The 18075-nt window shown below is 40.7% G+C and overlaps 1 protein-coding gene across 1 annotated transcript; it reads right to left on the bottom strand.

The window, feature by feature from the left end:
* Positions 1-2383: 2383 nt before the first annotated feature.
* On the bottom strand, positions 2384-12849 carry tbx5b (T-box transcription factor 5b). Its single transcript, XM_035658796.1, has 8 exons — positions 12709-12849; positions 12280-12374; positions 11946-12065; positions 10108-10255; positions 8260-8412; positions 6322-6413; positions 5229-5482; positions 2384-3428 (listed from the first exon to the last, which is right to left on the bottom strand). Exons 1-8 carry the CDS (start codon positions 12847-12849, stop codon positions 2842-2844), a joined length of 1590 nt encoding a protein of 529 aa, XP_035514689.1. The 3' UTR covers positions 2384-2841.
* Between the last annotated feature and the right edge of the window lie 5226 nt (positions 12850-18075).

Here is an 18075-nt window from a genome sequence, read left to right as displayed (position 1 = left end):
CTCCACAGATGGATTAAAGTCCTTTACACACACACACACACACACACACACACACACACAAACACACACACACACACACACATACAAACACTCTGTGTTTAATATTATTTTACCACTTTAGCCAAAAGCTTTATTCTCCCAGCTAACTTCCAGCCATACAGAGGTCATCACAGAGCTCTGTTACTGTACAAGCAGGCATGCAATCCATCTTCAGATTCAGAGGCCCCCGCATGGGACCTCACTCTTTTTCCCCCTCCTCTCCCCCTCTCCTCATCCTGGCCTGAGTTTGTCTGGAGACGAGGGGTTAAGGAGGAACAGACCCTCTGAAGAGCTGCCTGCTTAACCTCTGACCTTATGGTGTATGAAAGAGAGAGAAAGGAAGAAAGAGAAAAAGAGATGGAGAGAGAGGGAGGTCTGACAACTGACATATAACTATGCAATTAAATGTAAATACACTGGGTTAGAAGTTTAATGATTTAACAACCTTTTGAAATAAATCTCTGCATGCTACATCCATTTGTTAGTTGAAAATAAGCGTGTTGTAAACTCTGAGCAGGTGTAAGGTGTAAGAGGTTAACTTTGCTGTGAGAGACACAGAAACATGAGATGTCAGGAGAGAGGAAGGAGAGCGAATGGCGGTTTGGAGGGGAGTCTTAGAAAAGGGGGGACCACCAACACACCCCCACCTTTCTTTGTCCTGCATCCCGGCAGACCCCACCCCTCCCTGGGCAGCAGGTTGTCAGTGAAGGGGTCCAGCTGGTGGAGACTGGAGATGCCAAACAACCTGTCAGAGATAAGAGGAGGCGGACAAGTAATGCACAGCACCCCAGCACCCACACCACTCTGAGTGTAAGACTTAGAGGCACTGGGGTCCCTTCCACTTGATAAGACAGCAGAGTACACACTGTTACTTTTTAAACCATACTCTCTACATTGTTGAATGAGACCGTTGGACACTTTTGGAACATGCATTTGGGAAACGCGGCAGGCTACTGTTGCTATCAGGTCCTTCATATTGATACATGCATTGGAACTGATAAACTGCACTGCACTTAAAAGAGTTTCCACTCACGAGGTGCTGAACGTACTTTAAATAACCCGCTGGGAATGTTAATAGATTGTCTCTGCTGTGTCTGTTGTCTACTCACAAAGAAGAACACTACAACCACTTGACTTACGCAAAAAATCTCTAAAATTTATTCCATTTCTGTATATAAATCTGTCTTTATTTCCATAGAACAGAAAATTGTGTTTGTTTATCACAACTATTTATCACCACTTGGAGATGGAGGGTGAAACCAGAAACAAACCTTCAAAGAGAAACAAATATCTCCAAACAATAGCGTCTTGTTGCACAAGTTAACAACAAACTAATCTTTACAAATCTAGAGTAATAAATATTATTAGCAGGAACAAGGCTATAAAAAAATCTCATTTTAACACACACATACACTCACTCACACACAAATCAAATACATATCAAGGAATGATGAGGATCTGCTCTCTGCATACTGATGGTTTGTAAAGTTAGAGCACCTTCTCACATGTTACTGCATGTAAAACACCTGGGCAAAGATATAAAAACTGCTTCATTACACAAAAATAAACCAAAAATCTCAGCTTGCGTCTATTTTGCACAGTGGGTGCCACAAATGTTTCTTTACAGTTAGCTTAAAGGAAGAAAGTAATGCTATCCAAATCTGTAGGGAAATGGTTTTAACACAATCTTCTCAAAGCAATGGAGAAATACTGTATGGAGGTGACAGGGAGCATTTAGATTCAAAACAGAGAGACTAAAAAAGAATATTTGAACAAATTGGTGCGTCAACATTGTCACATTTACAGCACTGTGATTCTTTGTGTTTGCTGAGCAATCCTCGCATGTCAAGGATCAACACTGGACTCATGAATAATTCAGAAACAAAAATGGGACAACACACGCACACATAAAACATGCGGCACTCCAGCGCTGATTGGTCAGCTGGGGATAAAAGAGAGGGGTGCCCTCATTGGCTGGCTCTCTGTGAACGGGGAACACTGATTGGTCAGCTGGGGGTGACTAAGAGGACAGCGGTGACAGCTGCATGACGGTGAGTAGTGCATTTACCCAGAATGCAGTGGAAACAGTGTTTACAGGTCCTCCAGCCTGTAGCGTGGTCTAAACAAACTGTTTATCTCTATGGTGCAGCGCCTGGAGCTACTACTGCCTGTCTCATTGGAAATTAACTCATAGCATCCTTGAGCTGAGCTGACATAGGCTTTACATACAAACACGCACACACAGACAACTCATGCCTTTTCTCCTTCACTGAGACTGAGCACGGAGCTGTGCTTTGCTCCACTAAAGATAAAAAATGTCTCCCTCAGGCTCCGCTGAGATTATTTTGGTCAGTAAATGTTACTGCCTGTCTGACAGTGGGTCACAATTTACATCCTTCACAATGGAGAGAGTGGGAGTCATTGAGAGGAAAACAGCCTAGTGCTGCTAACGGTCTGGCCTTAACAGGGCTCACAGTGCAAACATTTGGGTGACACCAGTCTTTGGGTTATGTAAAGACAATAAAGTACAACTTTGATTGTGCTGCTCTTTTTTTTTTTTTCTTTTAACATCTGACGAGTCGTGGATGTCCAAGTCTTTAACGATCCACTGCTCCATCCAGCACGAGGGAGAAACATAACTAACCAATGACACCTCTTCACACAGCACAAAATCACACTTTTCACAAGTATTTTACAAAGGTAATATCACATTTAGTCCGTATTCGGTGCAGCATCTTTCAGAAGAGCAGAAAGAAGGGTCATTGAATTTGAGACGAGGAATCTCTGTCCACTCTGGTTCAGTTAAGAGGCTGCACTCCATTCTGGGACTCCACACCTGATGTGTGTGTGTGTCTCTAGTGTGTGGTAGAGAGGAGGAGACAGGTTGGGCGTGTAGCGATGATACTCTCTGAGAGGAGGGCTGAGCTGCCTGCTGTGAATGTTTTGGGAGCTCTGAGATGGAGGTCCAGAGCTCTGGCTCTGGTAGGGGTCGTGGGTGATGTGTTCTCCCAGCGGCGGAGAGCTCTGGTGGGCTATAGCACTGAGTCGAGAGCCCTGAGGGCTGGAGCTGTAGGGAGGATGAGGGGTGTAAGGCGGGTAGGGTTCCATGGGGGTCATGGCAGAAGGGAGCGGGCAGGTGTATGACCAGGATGCACAGTTGAGTTCATCCAGTCTGGGCTCTGAGCCGGCAAACATGCACGCCTGACGCTGTCCCATGTCTGAGCTGTAGGGGGAGTCAGTGAGACCCAGGGCAGGGTTGTTGGAGAGACCGGGTGGAGGAGGAGGGTAGGAGGAGGGGTGATAGTAAGACTCGCCCTCACTTGGTGAGCTACCAGTGAAAGGTTTCTTGTACGGATGCTGGCGGGTTCCTGAAGAGCAGTTCTCCTCCACTACAAGAGAAACGGGACAGAGAGAAGATATTGTGTTGATTTTCCATTTGACAATAATGACATTTGAGAACTGGGAAAGTTCCAGCTCAAAATTTCCGACTTCCCGCATTATACAGTTGAAGAAGCTGAGATGAGAACAAAATGTACACATGAGGAAAAGTTGCATTAGTTTGACTGCTTTTAGAGCACATTTTACATTGACTTAGAGATCCCCTCCAGACATTTATTCAGACAGATATACAAATAGTGCTTGGAGCAAGAATGTGTATCTGATGTGGTTTTATACTAAAAAAAAGTAGGATTTCAACATTAAAATCGTTCTCTTAGTGTATGTGGCAGCTTCAAGTTTCTACATCACACTTGTATAAGTTGCAGAGTGGACTAAATCACAGTGTATCAAACACCTTAAAGCTCACTTATTCTACTATGATTTAGATTTTAGATTAAATTTTATTTGGTGAAACTTGTATGCCGCCTTGTGTTTGTACAACATTTACTTTCTATTAAATAAATAAAAAGGTTAGATAGAAAAATAAAGTTTATATTCCTCAAAGAAAGGTATTTGGTCTTGATACTAAAACATAGTTATCTGCAATTATAACAGTATTGCATTCATACATTTAAACAATACCAAGCCCAATTAACTACAAAGTGTTTATACTCATCATCAGTGTAGACCATTCTGCAAAGTAGCAAAGTCCAGCATTGCTTCAGACTAATTCTGCATGTAGGGTCTTGTTTTTTCGATTGAACAACTGATTAGTTAAGTGATCAGTCAAGTGTCACCCAAATAAAGTTTCTCAGTTTGAGTTTCCGGCCAAATGTTTGGAATATAATTATTTTGTATTTTCAACCTCATTACACTTACACTGCAGAAGCTGTTGCAGAGTCATTGGTCATTATTTACTTATTTTCTTTTAGCTGTTGATTAATATGTGTGAATAAATCCATGCACGCATGTGTAAATGACCAGACATTCAAATGTTCATACAGCTGTTGCCTTAGTAAATCCGATGCAAATTACACAGTTTGCAAACACAAACTGAATGCCAGTCACAGCACAAATTAGTGTAAATCTTCTCAGGTTTATTTCCCAAGCAGCCACTAAAAGGGTTTTCTTTTTTTGTTGGTTACATGTTACATACAGTAGTCATCACCATTACCCTTCAGCATCAACATTTCAAAACTTATCTCATGGATGCAAAGCTATCTGGCCACCATCTCTGAAATCTGGGACCACCAAGAGGACGAGTTTTCAAAATTGTCCCTGCAGCAACGGCATTGTCAAGCGGATGAAAAAAATTTAACAGACTTTTCACAGTGATTATTCTTGCTTTTCATACTCGCTGCCTAAAAGTTAGGAAATCATCTTAAAACTTAAATGTTTCGACAATAGTTAGCGGTAACAGTGAGTATGGATATTTGTAATCAATAACATGTAAAACCACTGGAACGGTCCTTTAACCTTCACATATTGCAAATAACCTGCAAACAGACACTTATTTTGCACAAATTGGAGAAGTCAATAATGACCAGTTTGTGTTTTAAGTGATATTTTCTCACTTGAATAAGGAAACATTAGGCGAAGTAATAATAGTCACAATTGTGACTTTAATAATTAATTTTCAGGTGAGAAAAATACACAATTATTTCCACTATTACAAAAAGGATCCCAATACGTGGAATACATAAAGATAGACTCCTGTGTCAGGAAACGAACTAATGGAATTCCTTTTTATATCTTAGCTCAGGTTCATTCCCACAGTGCACTGAAGGCAGAGACACACAGCTTCCTCCTACCTTTCCTCTTGGTGCAGTGGTACACCTGCTGCTGCTGGCCATGCTGCAGGTGAGGATGAGGCAGGATGTAGTGTGGGGGGGGGGAGCTCAGTAGCTCCTGGGGACTGCTGCTGTTCAAGCCATTCTCACAGCTGTAGGGGGACCCGACGGCTTCAGGGGAGCCCCGCAGACCCCGACCCTCCCCACTGAACGGACTACCAGTGGAGCAGGTTCTCTGACGGACAGTACTGCGAGGGACCACAGGGAAGTCCTTACTGAAACAGAAAGAGATGTGAGCTGAGAATTACAGCAGAAGCAACCATTTGCATTTATGGCTTCAGGTATTCTGCGCAAATCTGCCTCTCCTGATTCTGTACAGGTATTTCTGTTAGATTAAATTCTGCCTGGTTGTGTTTGTGTTCTTGTTATTTTTTTCCCCTTTTTCTTTCAAGTCTACTTAGCTGTTCTCAATCCTTTCAGCCCTGTACACACTGCCCTCTTGGTGAACTCTGTGGTATGTAGGGGACAGCGGGCCACATCTCCCTGACTCTTGCTGAGATAGTGACACACACTCACGCACACTGATGCACGCACACACACAGTTGGTGCTGTTGTGAGATAATTCGCCGCTCTAAAAATAAACATCCATCCGTGTGTCACTTCAGATAGACTCTTCTCTCCTCTCCACCAACCACAGTAACACAGGGGTGCTGCATTTAATACAACCCCTCTCTCCTCTCCCTCCCCTCAGTAACAGCCTCTCCCATTGGCGTATTAAAATCTCTAAACTGCCTGCCACAACAGCGCTTGAATTGAGATTAGTCCAGCACCATGTAGGGCCATCAGCTGATCAGCAGTGACAGTCTAACAGACCAGCAGCAATGTGATATCATCTATCTATCGATGCTCGGCGTGACGTGTTTGTGCTGCACAGTCTGGACGAGGTTTCAGGCTAAGATCAACCTTCAGGTGACAATGGCTCACATCTCTTTATACTGCTTGGCTCCACTCATGCACACACACGTCTTTGACCATATGCACCCCATCATAACAACCCTCATGTTGCTTCTTATGAAGGCGAAACACGCACGCAGACACTGAAAGCTGTACTCACCCTTGTAGCTTGGCCATGCGATGCAACTCATTGTCGTCGCTGCCTCTGAAGCCCTTTGCAAAAGGATTGTTCTCTATCTTCAGCTGTGTAATCTGAGCACAAGACAGAGAGAGCGTTACACCACAGCACGCACAGGCCCAAAGAAACACACGGTTTCATGCAAGTCCAGACACACACAGGCACATTTGTTTTTTTATCCATTCTTTTCATTGAGTGAAAGTCAATAGTTTACTATTCGTCAGAGGGCCTGCAGATGTTAAAAGCAGCCCGCTGAAGCTCTGCACGGCCAACATTCCTCAGCTGCTGACGTTTCTAACGGACAGTGTCCTCGCCAGCTGACACAGAATAAACTGTTTACCCAAACAGTCGCCAGGTTTAAGGATTTCAGGCCAAAGCTTTTAGAGGTCCAGAGCTCGGAGCTTTGATGTTAAGTCTTCAAACTTTTCTCGGTGATGTCATGGAGGGAAACCTCGGTGCTGTGTGTCCATCACGCAGCAGGCGAGCGGACTGGAGCTCCGACACGAGCTCAGGTCCAAACAAACTTTGAAGAGCTGATAACACTGACAGCATCCATCAAACTACTGGCTCAAAAGTTCTCATTTTTATACTTTATCATGTTGGAACTAACATAGAAGTGTGATACCAGTAGTATTTGTTACTGCATATGATAGAATGTTAAGATTTTTTTCACACACTAACCAATTTCTTTTAAACAAACGTAATAGTGTAGAAAAGTACAAATTCTAATTCTCAAAACTAATTCAATGGTCACTTTGTCTACTGCTACTGTTACTTTTATTACTACCACTAATAATAATAATAATAATATAAATTAGTAGTAAAGTTTAAAATACAAAATGTGTATTTATTACAATACACTTTTTACATACATACATATAACTACTATTAACAATTATTATTATTAAGTTTATACAAAAAAACTACAATACAGTAAAAATAAAACCATACAGTATCAACTTTGGCTTCTAAACTTAATGCTGTATCTACTATTGTAAATAAATAAATGCACCTTGATAGATTAAATACTTGTTGTAGACATATTTTTAGAGCCTTTTATATGTGTGTGAGTTTGGTATTTTTACAGTTTCTTATACAATAAATAAAAGACTACCAAATTGAAGCTGTGCATAAAAGTGTGCAGAATTTAGGCAACTATTTTGTCAAGTGAGCAATTGTATAGATATACTATCTAAAAAATGAAGGAAAATAACAATTAACAACAATAAATTGTAAAATTATAGTTGAAATTTAATTATGTTATTTGTGTTAGATATCTTGTGAAATCTTAACCAGCATAGCGGCTTAAACCTTCAGCAATCTGTCTTTCTAATAGATGCCGAGGAAACCGGATCAACCAAGATCAAGGGAAAGAAACAGCTCATTACAGACCAACACTCACACACTCTCTCACATGTGCTCACACACACGCGCATGGGTAATTCATTTTTGGACGTGTTTACAAATACTGAGTAAGGACACATAAACAAAGAAGATGCAAATTGACTTTTTGGATACAAAATACGGACAGTAATACAAACAAAGGCAAAACTGTCCGTTCGTGTGCATGTGAGTATGTGACAAAAGTTGGAGTTTGAATGTGGCCAGTGACCAAAGACAGATCTTCACACGCTTAACTAAATGCTCACAAATTTGACAGTAGAACAGTTCTGATTCAAACACATAAGACTTTGAGATCCATCTCTATAATTGTTAGAATAATAACGAGGCGGCCTGTAGCTCCAGCCTGTCAGAAAGCAGTACAGTAATCATTTTTGTGTTTTTTAAAACCCCCAATAATTCTATTAGTTTCATACATAAAAGACATTCAGGTGGGAACTCTCTAAAACACATAAAGTGGGGTTCTAGTTGTTACATTCTCGCAGTGTTTTTGTGCACTGTGACCTGTATAAAGCGCACCTTGTGGTTCTGGTAGGACGTCACAGCGATGAAGGCAGTCTCAGAGAAGACGTGGGTGCAGAAAGCTGTGTTTTTTGAGCCGAAACCATTATTCTCATCCGCCTTGACAATGTGGAGACGAGGCTGGTACTTGTGCATGGAGTTGAGTATTATCTGAACGGGAGAGATTGAGAAGGTGAGGTTGACAGACTTGAATGGCTTCCAGAAAACCACTGGCAGACATTAGGAACTGGACAAGAGGCCAGGTGGAGGGTAAACCCAATTTATGTCAAGGTAGCCGGATTTCTTGCATGACATGAACTTTAAGACAGAGATTCACAGTTTACGTATTAGCTGATATAAGCCAAGAGGAAAAATAAATCAAGTTGTGTTAAGGCCGTAGCCAGGATTTAAAAAATACCTATGTCAAATGTCCTGCATGATGAATGTAAAAAATATTTTTGCCTGATTCAGTTATGTAGCAGACAGGTAAATAACTTGGTATGTGTATGTTATTTGTTTTACTCTAAATGTATTATTTTCATGCCAATATTCCCCCAAAAAAACATCTTGAAACATTTTAAATCAAAGCTGCAATTTGTTTGGTGTTTTCTCTCAACCACATAGACTCCACAGGATCTGATATGTTGTAAATAAAGCCTAAATTCTAAAATATAATTCCATGTAATCACTGATCATTAACCCGGTCGACTATTTCAGCTGAATTTTTTTGGGGAAAATGTATTTGACTTATTAAAAGTTGTAACACAAGTTTTTTTTAACTCCAAAAACTTGTTGAAACCAACTACATAAAAATTTAACTAACTCAATTTTGTAAGTTCAAAACATTCTTGATTAAGCAGCTTTTACTAAGTGATGGCTTAGTGGTTAGGGTTAATTGTAAGTTACAGAAACATGACTGGTTAATACTTTTTACTAGGTTTTTTTTTTTTTAATTCACAGTACAAGTAAGGATTACAAAAGGCATTATCATTTAAAATTAATAGTAAAAGCTGCTTAGTCAAGAATATAATTAACTTGAGTGAACTGAACTTATTGTTACTTAATATTTTCGATGTGAAGGTTTTTGCTCTTGGTGTTTTATTTATGTTAAGTCTGTAACATTGTTTGGAGACACCAGTAATGTAAAACTATAACAACTTTACGCATTCAGCGCACAATCTGAACTATTTCCCATGACACCGGCTGCTCCACAAGTGGTTTTTAATTGGATCACGGCCCTGTGTGTATACGCGCGCTCACGGGCGCGAGCACGTTTGTTTATCCAGGGGGGCTCAGTTTAATCGCAGTGACATGTCCGCCGGTGACATGTGTATTAGCTAATGGACTTTAGAGTCACTGAAATCATTACGTATAATTTAACAAAGTTGAAAAGATGATGTTTTCTGTTTGTTGCTGCTCACCTGCTTCCACTGTGCCTGTAGTTTAATACAGTGTGTGTGTGTGTTACTGTGGGGGTGAAAGAAAGCTCGGTGGGGATGAGTCTCTGCTGTCGAGCCTGATTTGTGCTGTGTTGTGAAGTCTGCTGAGTTATATTCAGCAGAATGAGCTGTGTGTGCTGCCAGCTGAGACTGCCTACCTCTGGACCTGTGAGTGTAAGTTTATGTAATATTTCTTCTTAAATTAAAAACATCATTCGGGGTTAATGATCTAAAATGCATATTATGGCTCTTTGATGGGCCAATAGACCATTTCCAGTTGGGAATGTTTGATTTGTGTCCTTTTTTTGTTATAGCTGAAAGATTAAAGGGCCACCTTTTTTTTTTTAAATCTTGAAATTTTTTCTTGTTGTGTGCAGAAACAGAAATGCACCACATTAGCAAAACACTATGAAGAAGACAGACTCACATGTCCAAAGGGGTCCAGGTGGTTGTTGGTGAGTTTGAGCTTCTGGAAAGAGACGAGCTGGCGGCTCCAGTGCGCCCCGGTGGCGGGAGAGTCCGGGTGAACATACAGCCTCCCGGGCATCGCCGGCTCTGCCTTTCCTGTTATCGACCTATACAGGCCGAGAAAATGCAGCAGATCAGAAATCCGTCAGACTTTGACACTCAGTGGGTCACAGTGGTTTGTCTGACCAGCCGTGCACCGCTCAGCCCGGCGCCCCGTGGCGCAGGCGGCCTGCACTGCCGCCGGCTGCAGAAGGCCTGTCTGCTGCTTTAATTAGACAAACACAAAATGCACCTTGTTTTGATGAAGTTTTTACAGATACCCACATCTGGACCTTGGCTTTGGTCGACGCAAATGAACTCGGTGTCCCCCGAAAATGTTATTTCCTGCTGGAGAGGTGTTGTTGTTGTGAAGCGCCGAGCGAGAAGTCTGAGGCCGTTAATCTAACTGCTGAAAAAACAGCTCCAATCGCCACAAAACAACAACCACAAGGACCTCAGACGTCCAAGAAAGATGCAAGTTTAACCACTTGGACTGTCTTCTCGCCTTCTAGCAGCAGACACAGAGAGGACAACCTGTTTGAGTGGGTTTCGTTCAGCGCATTCATTTTTAATCATCCTGTTCAACGCGCAGAGGCCAGTTTCTCTCCGTCTCTATGACTGACGTTTTACAGGTCACTAACTAACTAATTAAGACCAGAAATAACTAGTTCGGACTGTAATACGAAAAACTAAATAACCAAAGACGTCTCCAGCTCTGAACGAACAATAAAGGTCCTGAAGAAATATTGTTATTGTGTTTTAAAAGCAGTTTTGAGGCTGTAAACAATGCAGTGCTGCTTCGGTGTAAAAAAAAAGAAACAAAGGAAGTCCATCTGGTGCTCTTCAGTCAGGGGATCATACTAGTTTATAACTGTTGAAGAAAATTCATTTAAAATTCAGGCCTTCATCAGGACAAAGAAAATGCTTTGAGTCTGTAACGCCTAAAGGTCAAATAACATGACCTGTCAAAAATGAACAAAAAAAAATAATTAAAAAAAGAGAATATTAAAAAATATTATTGCCTGTATATATTTTGCAGTAGAGGGGATCAATCACCAAACTTCCTCCTTTATAAAAGCCTCCAGGCTACCACCGACTTATCTCTGTAAACACGGAGCGCCTCCATTAGCTCCGAGCTGAGACTTTGTGTCACAGTTCATCCAGACTCCCGTTTCCGGCCCGTTACGTGATAACTACCCAGTGTCTGATGCTTTTGAAGAGGCAGAGCATTGATGGATCTCACTGGAGAGTCTGAATTTTCCCCGCAGCACAATTGAATCGGAGAGATTTTAATCCCGGTCCGTGCCGTCTGTCCGCCCGGTGAACCCTTCCGATTTAACCGGCGGGCATGCACGGGGGTAAACACGGGGAACTAGGCCATCCCAGACTGCAGGAAGGACCTTTGCACGGTGCAGAAGCGAGGGTGGAGAGCAGGGTAAAACCCCCACAGCGAGACGGCTTACCAAGAGATTTTTATTTTACAGATATTTATAATGTAAAATTCACGTTGGCGCAAATATTAAGAAAGTAGGAATGGACATACTGTGCGTAAATGTGGGAAAAAAACAGGCTTATTTTATTTATTTATTTTGACTAGTTTTAGTGGGTGTGTACGTCCATTCCGTAAAACGCATGATGTTTAAAAGTTTACTATCATTAATAAACACTAGGCTGACCCGCAGGGCTCTAATAGCCAACACCACTCTGAAGATTTGTGGATTAATCTAAGTTTGTGTACAGATGTTGGGATGTACGAACCATTTGTTATCTGCGAATTTGTAGCGATGGTCATCCCCGGGGACGATGTCCATCAGGAGGATGTACTTGGTTTTTGGGTTGAGTCCTGTGACCTTCACCTTGTAGCTCGGGAACATCCTCCTACAAGGGAAGACGGCCAGAAAAATATCAATATTCCCTCTTTCTAAGTCAGATTTAAATGATAAAACACCTGAAATTATATAATAAAATGCAGCATTGTTGGGTCATCTATCTCATCCATTCACTGCAGCGTTTTAGCATCAAATCAGACAAATTAAAATTACCCAAAGTTAAAAACATCTCTAGTCAACAGACAGGGATTTCTGCCTCATACCTTCCAGCCTTGGTGATGATCATTTCAGTTCCCACTTCATCAAACTTCGTCCAAAGTTCCCTGTCATGAAGGAAAACTTTGATTCCCTCCATCCCCTGCAGCAAAATATAAACAGTGCTCACTACAACTGCAGAGGAAGTCACATTAAAGCAGGACACAGGCCCCCAAAAGGAAACACACTTCCATTAGCTATGTGAGAATTTAATTTAAATTTAAGTAACTGAATAGTGATTTACATCTCTGAACTAATGATTAAGTTGTTTATGATATAACTTACTAAACAGTGAGGTGAATATTTTTGCATCAATCATTTTTTGTGATTTAATTTCTGGAGCCGAAAAATACAAAAAATAAAATAAACTATTTATGAGTTATAATCAATAATTAATCATCAATATTTACATTGTGGTCGGCTGTACAGGCCGGTACCTGCTGGCTGGACGCGGTCTGCGGGGAAGCTGGTGAGTTTAAGGTGTAGTTGTGATTCTCATGTTTGGTCTCTTTTGGGGAATCCATGCAGTCCGAGTCCGGACGCTCTGCAAGGCCGAACTGGTCCCCTCCGTTTGCCATGTCCCACTGACACACACACACACACAGGTTAGTATTATGTATTATGTGCATTTGATACACACATAACACTCGCTTTTGCTCGTGTTAAAGATTTGATGAGAAATAGTTTCCTGTTTAATAGAGTTAGTGGTTGGTATTGAACATCTTACAGTTAAGAACGACAAAGAATATAATCTGAAACATGTCTTTTTGGGCAAATTTATGTCAGTATTAGTCAGAATTATGATAAGAATTATATTTAATATGATATTTCTGCGACCTACAGGACAATAAGCAACGCCAACTGTTGGACTGTCTTTGGATACACACAGAGACCCTTAATGTTGGCACTGTAACTGATCCAATAACTTAATTACAGACTTCCACAAAAGGAGATTAGATTCTGTAATGAATAGAGCCAGATAGTACAATTTAACAGGTAGGGTCATAATGTCACACAGCACCAAGAATGGAGGTTTTATTATTATTTAGTTTTATTTCTGTGCACTGACAAAAGTTGAATTTAAAATAAGTTTTAAAAAAGGAAATTAAATGTGCATGAACTTGAACTTTAACATCCGTATCATCATGCCTATTTATGTGGTAACAATCCAGATTTCAGACTGTATTATAGTCACAGTGGTCATAATAATAATTCATATTCATCTTTTTCTGTTTCGACCTTAATGCAGGAAGATACGTGGAGCCTGCAGTGTTACAACAGCTGAACTGTGTGTTAAACTACAGCCTACATGCTGTTTAAAAATGGAAGCAGCTCTTAAAGTGCATATCACTGACATCAAATAAGCAAACCACAGCCTGTGTCTGGCATCTGCGTGCGTGTGTGTGAGTGTGTGTGAGTGTATATATATTTTGGATGGTCTCCCTGAGGGCCTTTACCTCAAACGCACTTCTCTGCTCTCCCTGCAGAAAACACGCTCATCCTGCTCCTGCGCGCTCTGCAGCCTGCTCGCCTATTATAGCCTGCCTTGATGTCCACTAAATTATTATTATTTTTTTTAAATCCAACTGTCCAGATGTTGCGGTGTCGGTTCTCAAAAATCCACCATGTTCCATGTGCGGCTCTGAAATATCATCGGGTTAGTTTCTGGCTCCGCTGTCCGTCTCCCTGCGCGCAACCCGCGGCTCGGTCCGCTCCGCTGCCTCCCGCCACCCCCGGCTGCTGTGGAGGTTGAATCCCGTTCAAAGTGGATGTAATTTCCTCCTCGTTTATATCGCCCCTCTCTTTATTGCCCTCACTGACTTAGTGGCAGCCCTGATCTGAACCCCTCATCAGATGCTTCATTACAAATGGAGTCCGCCTCAGACTCTCTGCCCTCCCCCTTCTGCCTTTCCGGCGCTCCCATAGGTCTGCACGGCGCATCGGTATCTGCACGCCAAATCACGGCTGTGTCACTGGCCAATCACACACACACACACACACACACACGCACACACACACATACGCACACAAACATAGACCTACGCACACGCACGCGCACTCAGTCGAGGATGATTTATTTTTCAAAAGCATTTTTATTTATTCTCAGAGTCTGTTTGTCAGAGAGAGAGCTGATCCTTTATAGCTTTCTCTTTTGATTTCACATCACACAAACCACAAAATGACTGTTTTTGCTCTTGTTCTCCCTAAAAAGATTATCAATCAATCAATCTCTCCTGATTGATCAAAGAAAGTTATTGTTTGTTAAAGTCACAGAAAGTGGGAATACTTTACTCATGCATTCATTAAACCGTTTGATGTGAGAGGAAGAGGAAGACTATAGGTCAAATTATGGAAATGAAAAGGAGAAAGAGGTATTTTATTATCTATTTTACCCACATTTTGTGGTAATTCATCTCCAATCCCACAATTTAAAAGAAGATACCTGTTAAGGAATGGCAGGATTTATTTTACCTGTTGGCCCAGGGTACTAAAAAGAAATCAATAACAGGCTATAGATTCCTGTCAGTGCCCTATATTGGTGAATAAAACACACAAACATAACCTGTTACTGCACATCTACACAACCAAATGTGATTTTGTTTGTGCATTTCCTAAAATGATAAAAAAAAAAAAAAAACCACAGGCCTAATCTCACATGAGGGGCACACCCATATTATTTCACACAGATTATGGATCCAGGCTCAGGAGGCCTGTAGCAGCAGCAGCAGCGGGTGGACACGGGCGCACATCGCTTTGACTGGATTAGCCTACTGTATCTTGATAATAGGAGGCATCCAGAGTTTAAAGTTGAAGGGGTCATCGGGAGGTCAACATGCCGGATCCCTCCGTTAACCATCTCTACCAATTTCTGCAACCGTGCCTTCGCGTTTTCCTCCTTCATCCTGAACACAACCTGCCCATTCGGAGTGTCTGTGGGCACATTTACGCACCATTAACTATTTTCTTAGTTATTTTTTATTTAATTTACGCGAGAGGTCTGTGATGTTGACTATTCCTCCATTGTAACGGTATGTGTCGAGATGCAGCCTATTCAGGCACAAGGGACCTTTCTGCAGTAGAATATACTGTGGCCTGATATTGGTATACTAAATTTGAATATATATAAAAACCTTGAACATAAAAAACACGAAAACAAATAGTCATACAGCATCAGAATGAAATAAAATAGTGCAGCCTGTAGGACATTTTTGTGCGTAAAAAGTGCCCCGTTTTTTGCGCTCCTGCACGTGCCTATGTTCTGTTTAAAAAAGCACCAATACGTGCAGCTCTTACCGTGTTTAAATATGAAATTCCCCGGTGATAGACCTCTCAGCTCGGTGCAAAGCCTCTCGTGCAAAGCGCGACAAGCGGGTGCTGCAGTGAGATCGCGCTGCCACTGGGAGACTGGATCTGTGTCCTGTGTGTGTGTGTGTGTGTGTGTGTGTGTGGTTGTGTGTGTATGTGTGTGTGCAACGTGTGTGTTGTGCGTGTGTGTGTGTGTGTAAATGCAGACCCATCAAGTTTCCCGATCTGCTCTGATACCCTACCAATAAGCCTATCAATTAAAACACACACTCGCAGACACACACTGTTTACGCTCCAAACAGGTCTCACACTCCGCTTGGGAAATGATATTATCAAGTACGATTTAAAATCAATTATTTACTGTTCTTCTCCTGATTTAACGTTTATAATGGTAAAGTCGGCTATACAGAGGAATTTAAGGAGCAAACGACAAATCCTGACTTTGCTGATTCGACTTTTTATGAGTAAGTTTTTAGAACAATATATATTTTTTAGTAAACATAAAAGTCAATTAAGATAACACACAGTAGCTTATTTTACTCATGTAAATATTGTACATGTTAGTGTGTTGCTGTCGGTTTACAAAGATTACTCTGAATTATGTTTATCACATTCTTTGTTTACTTGTTGGAGGTCAACTTGAGCGCCTTTAAAAACCCAGACGTGTCAAATAAAATAAATAAATGCAGATCTGAATATTGTTGGAAATGAAGTAAGGCCATTTTGCATTCAAATAATAAAAAATAATAACACGAAAAAGCTGCTTCAACAAGAGTCCAGGTTTAATTATCATACATTGCTTTGAATGAACTGTTCCTCACTCAGCAGTTGCAGTTACAGTTCCGAATATGTTAAAATGTTGACTCTTATTAATTATTAACCTCTACATTTTTAATCCTTCCCCACAGACATGGATAGTTACACTACTACTCTTCATAAAAAGGTAAAATAAAAAACAATCTCTTAATTTTTCCTTTGTAAAAATTCATTATTATTATAAAGAAACAAAAACTAGAAACGACTTTTTTAGTCAAAATAAGTCATTTACTCACTCTGCTGTTTATTGAGCCTTCGAGCACAACTGAGTATGATGGGTCGCTGGAGTATGTTACTTTATTTTGAAAATCAGAAATTATTTTGTGTGTTTGGAAAAAAAAAATTACAGTTTTCAAATACAACATTTTCCGAAAAGTTCTAGAAAACTTCCCCCGTTACAGGTTAAAATTACGCAATCGAAAAACACCATTATACATATAATACGACTAATTGACGTTAAGTCACACAGTTGAATTTTGATTCTTTCGTTGTTTATAAACGCCAATTTATAATAAAAAACACGAAATCATCAGACAGTATAACATTTTTCGAATCCTATTCTCTTCTACTCAATAACAAAAGCAACTAATCAATATTTTAAAAAGTTACCATTAAAATATAATAGCTGGAATTTACTAAATAACCAACTTAGTGTTTATAAATCATACAAAACATTAACTGAAATTTAAATAATTCTTCAGAAAACAAAAATTATTTTCTTATATATCAGAAAGCTGATCTAAATGTTTCATTATTTTATATTTGATTGCATGTCCTAGTTCTTAAATAATATGAAAATCATCTTTTCCTAAATGAAATATTTATTATTTGAAACCTGTATTAAGCTATACACACCACAGGTAGTGCTCATTAATGTTTACCTAAGTATATTTAGAACCATTTTTTGTGCTTTAAATCTTAAAATTATTTAAAAATATTGAGTAATTAATCCAAATCTTAAACTGGGTATTGCTTTTTGGACTGTAGCTCTTCATTTTATCCCACAGTTGTTGGTGTATGTAGAAGAAAAAAAACAAAGTGAGAGGCAAAGGTTTCAATAATACCTGAAATGAGGTGGCGGTGGTGGCTGGACGGCTCATTATTGTCCCATCCTGGCTTCAGCTGACTGGATCCTCTGTTCTCTGTGTGGAGGAAGTGGTGACGGGGTCCCAGACCTCCTGCACTCAGCAGGTCTGTCTCACACACCTCCAGCCCGGCCAGAGCGAGTGTGTGCATGTGTGTGTGGCATTAGAGGGCAAGGTCAACCCATTTCTCTGCAAACAATCACATCACACAGGGCAAAATACATTCCAACCCCCCCACAACCTCCAGTTTGTAAGGTGGTCTCATGTGGGAACAGCGGAGGGTGGGGGTTTGGCAGCGGTCCAGACGGGGGGCCTCCAAGACCAGATGAAGGAAAACCTGTTCCACATTAATATGACTTCATATTACACATGTTGGAGACCCTGCTTTCTGCACAGGCTTAGTTAAATGTTAGTAACTCTTCTTTAAAGTCAGAGTATGTGATCTGACTGAATGTGCATTCAGATGAGATCACTTAGTGGTTTAGTGGTAAGTGAAGAGGTTTACATCTCACACATCAGACCTCTAAACACTACACATACAAAAAAGAAACCTTTATAATTTAAACTGTCGAAAAAATACATAAAATTAGGAATTAT

This window comes from Morone saxatilis, unplaced genomic scaffold (genome assembly GCF_004916995.1).
Source record: "Morone saxatilis isolate NCDOM2014 unplaced genomic scaffold, NCSU_SB_2.0 Contig16, whole genome shotgun sequence".
NCBI classification, from domain to species: Eukaryota; Metazoa; Chordata; class Actinopteri; family Moronidae; genus Morone; species Morone saxatilis.
The sequence above is the reverse complement of the archived record's forward strand: the minus strand, read 5'-3'. Positions and strand labels throughout refer to the sequence as shown.